The sequence below is a fragment of the Chiloscyllium plagiosum genome, unplaced genomic scaffold (genome assembly GCF_037043375.1).
Source record: "Chiloscyllium plagiosum isolate Xiang-an unplaced genomic scaffold, Cpla_swu_hap1 HiC_scaffold_1, whole genome shotgun sequence".
Classification (NCBI taxonomy): Eukaryota; Metazoa; Chordata; class Chondrichthyes; order Orectolobiformes; family Hemiscylliidae; genus Chiloscyllium; species Chiloscyllium plagiosum.
Window position 1 is genome coordinate 153055541 of NW_028270139.1, and position 10442 is coordinate 153065982.

Sequence of the window (10442 nt, forward strand, 5' to 3'; positions counted from 1 at the left end):
GAAGGCAGCACCACATAGCTACAGGTCCAGAACCTTGATCAATTGACCTTGGGCAGCATGGTGACTCAATGGTCAGCACTGCTTTGTCACACCAATAGGGTTCAATTCCACCCTTGGGATTTTACAGATTCTCCCCGTGTCTGTGTGGGTTTCCTCCAGGTATCTGGTTTCCCCCCATAGTCCAAAGATGTGCAGGTTAGGGTGGATTGGCCATGCTGTATTGCTCATTGTGTCCAGGGATGGGTAGTTTAGATGGAGTAGCCATGGGAAATGCTGGATTACAGGGATATGGGAGGAGCATGGGTCTGGTTGGGATGGTCTTCAGAGGGGCAGAATGGAATCCAGACCAGATAGTGACACTCAATTCAGGTTAGTGACAATACCATAGATTTCCTGATGCCATGGACTATATTGAACTTTTTATATTTATAGGGCCAATGGGCCAAATGACCTGTTTCCACAATGTAGGGATTCTATGAATGAACAGATTAAGATTGTATGTATAAGAAATTACCCTGCAACCTTGTGATTGCCTCATCAGTGCCATTAGCTGGTGACATTTACATCCCATTAACGAATAAAACAAAAGCCTTTTACTGAGGGTAATGTTGGACGGATTTCCTGTAAAAACTGCTGATAGCAGGCACTGGAATATATTTGTAGCTTGGGGTTTTCAGTTATTTAAAAATGTTAAATCAGAAGTATCTTTTCCGCAGTTTATAGTCTACCTAGTAAATCATTTTCAGTTCATGTAGTATTTAGTTTGCTTGTTACAGTAATTAGCTTAAAAGATGAAATTTCATCATGGAAATTCATTTCAATTGATCACTGAGAATTCAAATAAAATATTGGCCTCCATGGGATTATTGACAATCTGGATCATGTTAATGAAAATCCTGACTACAGTCATAGTGTCATAGGGATGTACAATATGGAAACAGACCCTTTGATTCAATGCATCCATGCTGACTAGGTATCCTAAATTAATCTAGTTCCACTTACCAGCACTTTGCCCATGCCCCTTGGGTGGCAGGCTGGCTCAGTAGTTAGCACGACTGCTTTACAGCACCAGGGATCTGGGTTCGATCCCCGCCTTGGGTGACTGTCTGTGTGGAGTTTGCACATTCTCCCCGTGTCTACGTGAGTTTCCTCCCATGGTCCAAAGATGTCCAGGTCAGGTGAATTGGTCATGCTAAATTGCCCACAGTGTTAGTTGCATTAGTCAGGGGTAAATATGGGGTTGGGGTGAGGTGGCTTGCTCTTCAGAGGGTCCATGTGGACTTGTTGGGCTGAAGAGCCTGTTTCCATACTGTAGACAATCTAATCTAAACCCTTCCTATTCATGTACCTATCCTGATGCCTTTTAAACATTATAATTGTAACAGCCTTCACCACTTCCTCAGAACATTCCAGGTCTGAAGAAGGGTCACTGGACCCAAAGTGTTACCTCTATTTCTCTCTCCACAGATACTGCCAGACTTGCTGAGTTTCTATAGCAATTTCTTTTTTGCAGCATCGATATAGACCAGGTTAATGAGAATCCAATCCTGGTTAGTCACAGTCAGGTCAATATAATAACAGCATGACTAGGGTAGTGACTACTCTTTCTCAGTTAGTGACAGTCGAGTTCTGTTGGTAATAATCTAGCGCAAGTTAATCATAATCTAGTTTTCATGAAATCCAGACCAGATAGTGACACTCAATTCAGGTTAGTGACAATACCATAGATTTCCTGATGCCATGGACTACATTGAACTTTTTATATTTACAAAGCCACATCAATAATTACTCAATTGTAAATATTTGTGGATATTGTCTAATTAATCTGTTCAAAGAAGCAGGTGGGACTTAAACTTGGACCTCCTGGTTGACAGGTAGAGATACTATCACTGTACCTGCAGAGACCTCAAATGTTTGTAGGGTGACGTTTGACTCATAAATGTTTAACCAGCTTAGTTGAGGTGAATGGTAGCTTCCCATCTGCTCACAGAACATGGTGTGACCTAACTCAAAACAGCAATCAAAACTGGGATCTTAGTGAAGGCCCAGTTTGGGCTTAGTTTGGGTATTGACTCTACACCTATCAGACCATGAAGGCAGGTGAACATGCTTTTTCATTCCACTACTGTTTTCAAAGTTGTTCTACAATTTTATGAAGGTGTAGAGGTGTACTGTACTTTTAAAAGAGTTGAAAAGCTAGCAAGGACTGACAAAGCACATAGAGTCCTGAACACGGTAACAATGTAACATTTGGTCAAAACAAATAGCAGCATCTGGGTTGCCATGAAACAAAAACAAATTCAAATTTGGCCAATCAGTTTAAATTATACCCCAAGATACCAAAATCCAATCAAATTTGAATTTAGTATTTTGATAATATTAAAACCAATGAAGTGCTCCGATGTTTTGAGGTATAAAGCAGGACATTTTGAACATTTAATGGGAGAACTGCCAAGCCACCAACAAGTGCAGACTGTCAGCTGAACAGCACTCTGAGAGGTACAAATCCATAAGTTTGTGCACCAGAACATTGAAATTGACCTAAAGAAAATTTACAAAAGAAAATTAACAAAACTGACTGGTTTTTGGAATGTGATTTTTAAAAAAATCTTAATCGGGATTTTTATTGGACCAGTATCGTTGAGTGGGAGGTAAAAGATAGGTTTAAGAGAAAGGAGTTCTAAATTTTTGTTAGTTTTAATATTCTTTGTTGGACTTAAAGAATAGAAGTGTTAATTTTTGCTTTAAGTAGTGACCTCTGGGATAGTTCTTCCCTCTCAAAATTTAACAGATTACAGCATGAATTGAATCTTTTCTGTATTGCTAGTTTAAAATTATCAGAGGGGTTTACCCCGTGTCGTAACAATAAAATCAAAATGGTGACTATTTGAGAGAATACAGAGCTGCCTTTCTTACCCAAGCCCCTTGCATGTGTTGGCAACTCTCTAATCCTAGGAGAAAGTGAGGACTGCAGATGCTGGAGTAACACAGTTGAAAAATGTGGTGCTGGAAAAACACAGGACATGCAGCATCCGAGGAGCAGGAGAATTGATGTTTCGGGCATAAGCCCTTCTTCAGGAAACTCTAATAATCTAATAATAAACTCTAATAAAACTCTCTAATCCTTCCTGGAGTTCCATATTTATAAACACACCAGTCAGGATTTGCTTCTGCCACAATGATGGAAGAGTCCTACATGACATCCAATGATCAATGTCAACTAGTTTACATCATCATAGATGTTGGTCTGGGTGACCAAACCATTCCCTTGTAATACCTTGTGGAGCCATCTGGAGATGAGAAGGATGAATCAGTACTGGATCCATTACATTTTGTCACCGTGGGCGGCACGGTGGTACAGTGGTTAGCACTGCTGCCTCACAGCGCCAGAGACCTGGGTTCAGTTCCCGCCTCAGGTGACTGACTGTGTGGAGTTTGCACGTTCTCCCCGTGTCTACGCTGGTTTCCCCCGGGTGCTCCAGTTTCCTCCCACAGTCCAAAGATGTGCAGGTCAGGTGAATTGGCTATGCTAAATTGTCCGTAGTGTTAGGTAAGGGGTAAATGTAGGGATATGGGTGGGTTGTGCTTCGGCGGGGCGGTGTGGACTTGTTGGGCCGAAGGGCCTGTTTCCACACTGTAAATAATCTAATCTAATCTTATGTTAATGATTTAGATTTGTGGGCAGCACGGTGGCACAGTGGTTAGCACTGCTGCCTCGCAGCGCCAGAGACCCAGGTTCAATTCCCGCCTCAGGCTACTGACTGTGTGGAGTTTGCACGTTCTCCCCGTGTCTGCGTGGGTTTCCTCCGGGTGCTCCGGTTTCCTCCCACACTCCAAAGATGTGCAAGTCAGGTGAATTGGCCATGCTAAATTGCCCGTAGTGTTGGGTTAAGGGGTAAATGTAGGGGTATGGGTGGGTTACGCTTCGGCGGGTCGGTGTGGACTTGTTGGGCCGAAGGGCCTGTTTCCACACTGTAAGTAATCTAATCTAATCTAATCATGAACATAGGAGGTATAGTTAGTAAGTTTGCAGATTACACCAAAATTGGAGGTGTAGTGGACAGTGAAGAAGGTTACCTCAGATTACAATGGGATCTTGATCAGGTGGTCCAATGGGCTAAGGAGTGGCAGATGGAGTTTAATTTAGATAAATGCGAGGTGCTGCATTTTGGAAAAGCAAGTCAGAGCAGGATTTATACATTTAATGGTAAGGTCCTAGGGAATGTAGCTGAACAAAGAGACCTTGGAGTGCTGGCTCATAGTTCCTTGAAAGTAGAGTTGCAGGTAGATAGGATAGTGAAGAAGGTGTTTGTTATGCTTTCCTTTATTGGTCAGAGCATTGAGTGCAGGAGTTGGGAGGTCAAGTTGCAGCTGTTCAGGACACTGGTTAAGCCGCTTTTGGAATATTGCGTGCAATTCTGGTCTCCTTCCTATTGGAAGGATGTTGTGAAACTTGAAAGGGTTCAGAAAAGATTTACAAGGATGTTGGACAATTTCAGGCTAAATATGCTGGGGTGTTAGAGGCTGAGGAGTGACCTTATAAAATCATGAGGGGCATGGATAGGATAAATAGAAAATGTCTTTTCCCTGGCATGGGGGTGTCCAGAATTAGAGGGCATAGGTTTAGGATGAGAGTGGAAAGATATAAAAGGGATCTAAGGACAACCTTTTTACGCAGAGGTTGGTGTGTGTATGGAATGAGCTGCCAGAGGAAGTGGTGGAGGCTGGTACAATTACAACATTTAAAAGGCATTTGGATGGATATTTGAGTAGGAAGGTTTAGAGGAATATGGGCCAAATGCTGGCAAATGCGACTAGATTAATTTAGGATATCTGGTTGGCATGGACAAGTTGGACAGAAGGATATGTTTCCATGCCATACATGTTATGACTCTATGACTTCCTTCAAAGGGTTGAGAATCTGTGAAATTCATTACCCCAAAGTGTGGTGGACTCAGGGTCAGTGAGTGAGTTTAAGAAAGAGATAGATTTATTAATGGATTAATGAGTTATGGAGAGCAGGCAGGAAAGTGGAATTGGGGCTGAGATGCAGTCAGTTATGATTGTATTGAATGATGGAGCAGGTTTGAGGGGCTGAATGGCTTACTCCTGCTTCTCATTTTTGTATTCTTATATACCTCTCCTTTCTGAAAGGTGATCACGGTGGCTCAGTGATTAGCATTGCTGCCTTACAGTGCCAGCAACCCAGGTGTGATTCCAGCCTCGGGTGACTATCTGTGTGGGTTTCCTCCGGGTGCTTTGAAGGACTTTTGCCCGAAACGTCGATTTCCCTACTCCTCAGATGCTGCCTGAACTGCTGTGCTTTTCTAGCACCACTTTAATCTAGCTCTGGAATACTCCCACAATCCAAAAATATGCAGGTCAGGTGAATTGGCCATGCCAAATTGCCCATCATATTAGGTGCATTATTCAGAGGGAAATGGGTCGGTGTGGACTTGTTGGGCCGAACGGCCTGTTTCCACACTGTAGGCAATCTAGTCTAAGGTGACCAGACTATTCAAGATGTGGTCTCACCAGTGTCATACATTATTGAAGCAGAACATCCTGTTTGTACGTTCAATTCTTGTAATAAAGGATAGCGTGCCACCAACTTCTTGATTATATGCTGCACATACCAATGTCTTGTGACTCATGCATCAGAACACCTCTGCCCCTTTGTGTATCTGCATTCTGCAGCTATTCTTCATTTAAACAATACGCTATTCATTTGTTCTTCTGGCTAATGTAAAATAAAACTCACGTTTTCCAAAAATGATACTCGATGTGATTGATTTTAACCCCCTCACTCAACCTAAATGTGTGTGTGTGTGTTTGTGCCTGTGTGTGTGTGTGTGTATGTGTGTGTGTGTGTGTGTGTGTGTGTGCTTGCAGCCTCCTTATGCCCTTTTGTACATGCTTTCCTATCTTTCTTGGTGACATCTGTGAATTTAACTACCATTCCTTTGATTCCTTTATTTAAGTCATTGATATAAAATGTAAAACATTCAGGGAACAGCATTGACTCTTATAGCACCCCACTTTCCATATTCTGCCAATCAATGTCTTTTCCAACAAAATAGGTACCATCATTTCTAAGGGAATGCCCTGTCCAATCAGAGTCAACCTGTCTGGATGAAAGTTTAACAAAGGCTGTTTATTAGCTATCAATCAGCTTTCATGGATAGTAAGATCTCTACCAATCAGTGTCCGCTCAACTCTACTTGAATCTTGATTTTCCCCTTGAATTTGTATTCTTGAAAGATGTCCTGATGAGTGCAAGATGAAAAGCAGTAATCTAGTTCAGAACTTCTGTGAACAACATGGAAGCAAACAGTTAGAATCGTAGAATCCCTACAGTGTGGAAACAGGCCCTTCGACCCAACAAGTCCATACTGACCCTCCGAAGAGTAATCTACCCAGCCACATTATTTAACGATGATTCGGAGATGCCGGTGTTGGACTGGGGTGTACAAAGTTAAAAAATCACACAACACCAGGTTATAGTCCAACAGGTTTAATTGGAAGCACACTAGCTTTCGGAGCGACGCTCCTTCATCAGGTGATTATCACAATCACCTGATGAAGGAGCGTCGCTCCGAAAGCTAGTGTGCTTCCAGTTAAACCTGTTGGACTATAACCTGGTGTTGTGTGATTTTTAACATTATTTAACCACTGATTCAGGCACCTAACCTACATATCCCTGAACACTACAAGCAATTTAGCATGGCCAATTCACGTAATCTGCACATCTTTTGATTGTGGGAGGTAACTGGAGCACCCGGAGGAAACCCGCACAGACACAGGGAGATTGTGCAAACTCCACACACACAGTTGCACGAGACTGGAATCGAACCCAGGTCCCTGGCACTGTAAGGCAGGCAGCAGTGCTAACCACTGAGCCACCATGCCATCCTTCAATGAACTCTGAGGCTCAGAGCTTGTTGCATTAATCAAATTCCATTGTTTAATGACAAGATACGTAAGAGAATAGTATCGATAAAAAAGTGATCGGTTCGTGACTTAAAGAGTGACAATGTGAAATAAGCAGCAGCTTCTGTTTTACATTAAAGAGCAGTTAGAATTGATAATCAGTTTCTCTGATTGTGTGTTTCAGATACTTGGGAATAACACGCCCTTTGACATACCCAGTGAGACAGAACGGAAGATCAATGGCCAAGATGGTGATCACCGTTTGGCTCCTTTCAGCATCCATAACCCTCCCGCCATTGTTTGGTTGGGCTAAAAATGTCACGGTGGACCGGATGTGTCTCATCAGCCAAGACTTTGGGTACACTGTCTACTCCACGGGAGTAGCTTTTTATATTCCCATGACGGTCATGCTGATTATGTATTACCGGATATACAAAGCTGCTAAAGTAAGTGCGGAAAAGCACAAGTTCATGAGTATTCCCCGTCAATACGAGCAGGATGGAGTCTACAACATGGAGGAGGACATTCGAGCCCACCATGCCACCAAGAGGTTCAAGGCTGCAGAGGAGTGTGCCACCTTATCTAAGCTCCTCAGGCATGATCGCAAGAACATTTCTATCTTCAAGAGGGAGCAGAAGGCTGCCCGGACCCTGGGGATCATTGTTGGAGCCTTCACCTTCTGCTGGCTGCCTTTTTTCCTGCTCTCTGCCGCCCGGCCCTTCATTTGCGGGATCGAATGCAGTTGCATGCCGCTGAGGTTGGAGAGAACGTTGCTGTGGTTGGGATACACCAACTCCCTCATCAACCCACTCATCTACGCCTTTTTCAACCGAGACCTGAGGACTACTTTCTGGAGCCTGCTGCGTTGCAAGTACAGAAACATCAACAGGAGGCTTTCAGCTGCGAGCATGCATGAGGCACTCAAGGCCACTGAGAGACATGATTGCATATTGTAACTTCAACCCCAACCATTGCACTGTAGGAAAATAGTAGCCAGCCCAAGAAGGAGCATGCTTGAGAGCAAAATCAGGACCAGGTATCCCTCCGGGAGACATTACAAAATATTTGATTCCCCTATTGAGGCAGACACGTGCAGAATGAAACTGTGTTCATTGCTGTTAGTCCTCCAAGCAATGCCAGGCTTCGAGAGAGCCGAGGCAAATCTTTTCGCGTCAAAAATCTGGCCAAGTGAGTGGAACTGAGCGGCAGACAAGAAAGCGTAATTGCATCAAGACGGCATCTGAGGATTGGGGGAGGGGAAATGCCACCAGGATTCTAAGGCGAGGGTCTGAAAATGTGGAGCTCAAAACCAGCGACCGAGTGAATCAGCCAATTGTTTAGAACATCGTGCAAAAAAATGGAATCGTTCTGAACTGCTAACAAATTATCATGATTGTTGACTTTTAAAGAATGTGAGACTGAATGATAGAGAAAGACGATAGAGGAAAATGGCTTAGAAAGCAACTGAAATCAGGAGAGCAACACGAAGATCTGACTGCTGAACTAAGCTGATAGTTTTCTTTTTGGGGACTTTGTAATGTTCTAAAATACAAAACCAGGATGCCTTGTATTAAATAAACATAGATTTATTTATGAAAAGTGATCAAAACCACAGAAGTTAGAGTATAGCCTTATGGACAAATTCATTGTCTTCAAAGGTGTTAGGGTCTTGGACTGGGATGCCATTGAATATTTGCTATTGAACAAACTGATGCTAGCATCTACTTTTGTTTTGCTATTCACAGTCACAAAATGATGACCAGTATGTCAAGACAATGTATACTTTGTTGCGCTTTTTTAATGTTTGGACACAGAAGTGTTGGATGCCATAAGAGCATACACTGTGCTGTCAGATCCTTGCTAAAGCTTTGGCCGCTGTTAATACATCACAAGGCTTTAGGAAACATTGCATGAGCGTAGGATTAGAAACTAATTGACACTGTCCATTGGACGGGAAAGATGAACATTCACATAGTACCTTTCATAACTTCAGGATGTCCCAACATGCTTTACTGCCCGTCATGTACTTTTTATTTTAAAGTGGAGACAGTGTTGTAATGCAGAAGTGTGGCAGCCAAATTGCTGTGTAAACATTATAAAGGCCACATGTTTATTTTCATTATAGTAATGCTGGTTGAGGGAGCAATATTGGACAGGACTTGAGATCAGTCCTGTGTTTTGCCAGAATTGATTGACCTTGAGATCTTTCATGTGCACCTGAGAAGCCAGCCAGCCAGCCTATCGGTTTATTGGGCCATCTGAAAGATGTAATCTCTTATAGTGTGGCACTCCCTCAGTAATGCACTGGAGTGCTCCAGCCATTGAGTTAGGGCTTTAAGTAACCAACCTTCTGAATTGGATGCAACTGTACTACCCACTAGCTGCATCTTACTAGCTGAGCAATAGTAAAACATGCATTGAACAGCTGACCTTGGTTCCAGAATCCCTGTAAGACAGGTTGATGTTGTGTTCCACTATTGTAAAAACTTGTACAATTCATTTCTCAATAAAACCATGAAGAGAATCTTGAACAGAACCCCTTGCTGTTCAGTGGTTCAGCTGAAGCTTTTGTCTCCCTAAGACTGTCTCTCTTTCATTACAGTGGGAGGAAATATTTGTGCTGGGCATTAAATAGATAGAACAGCAAGTGTATCAGTGATGCCCAGCTAGAGGTTCACCAAGCATGGAGAGTTTGAGTTATAAAGAAAGGCTGGATAGGCTGGGATTTTTTTCACTGGAGTGTAGAAGGTTGAGAGGTGGCCTTATAGAGGTTATAAAACAATGAGAGGTATAGAGAGAGCTAATGGTAGTTGTCTTTTCCCTAAGATAGGGGATTTCAAGATTAGGGTTCACATCTTTAAGGTGAGAGAAGAGAGTTTTAAAAAAGACATGAGAGTCAAAACCTTTTACACAGAGAGTGGTTTGCGTGTGGAATGAACTTCCTGAGAAAGTGATGGATGTGGGTACAGTTACAATATTTAAAAGACAATTGGATAAGTACATGAAAAGGTAAGGTTTGGAGGGATATGGGCCAGGAGCAGGCAGGTGGGACTAGTTTAGTTTGGGAACATGGTCTTCATGGACTGGTTGGACCAAAGGGCTGTATGGCTCCATGACTATTGTGCCCATTCAGGCTAGGCCTCAGGTGACATCAAATGCCATTGGCTTAGTTGTAACAATAATTGGCCAATCATCACATACATATCTAGCAGATAAGGTCTGTTGGAATGACAGGAGAGACCGAAATGATTTATTTCTTGAGTTAGGCTTCAGTGCTCCCAGGGAAGCTGTGATCTAAGCCTCTCAATATCGTGTGTAGGTGCCCTGCTTTTTTGTATGTAAACAGTCTCTTGATTATTTGGAATATCATGTTGAAAGCCTCACCTGATAGTTGCTGAGGCTGGAGAGGTGAATGCATCAGGAAACCCAGAAGACTTTCATGTGTGGGCAGGTAAAGGTGAATGTCCGCCTCAGTGACTCTGGTCCGGCTGGAATTCTGGATTACTGGTGCT

The 10442-nt window shown here is 42.9% G+C and overlaps 1 protein-coding gene across 1 annotated transcript in view; it reads left to right on the forward strand.

Moving 5' to 3' along the window:
- The window catches only part of LOC122555203 (5-hydroxytryptamine receptor 7-like), a 43430-nt gene extending 33930 nt beyond the window's left edge, over window positions 1-9500 (forward strand). The window contains exon 2 of the mRNA XM_043700963.2: window positions 7115-9500. Within this exon, the coding sequence (XP_043556898.1) occupies window positions 7115-7886 (772 nt within the window). The 3' untranslated portion in view covers window positions 7887-9500. The remainder of the gene's footprint in view (window positions 1-7114) is intronic.
- The last annotated feature ends 942 nt before the right edge of the window (window positions 9501-10442 follow it).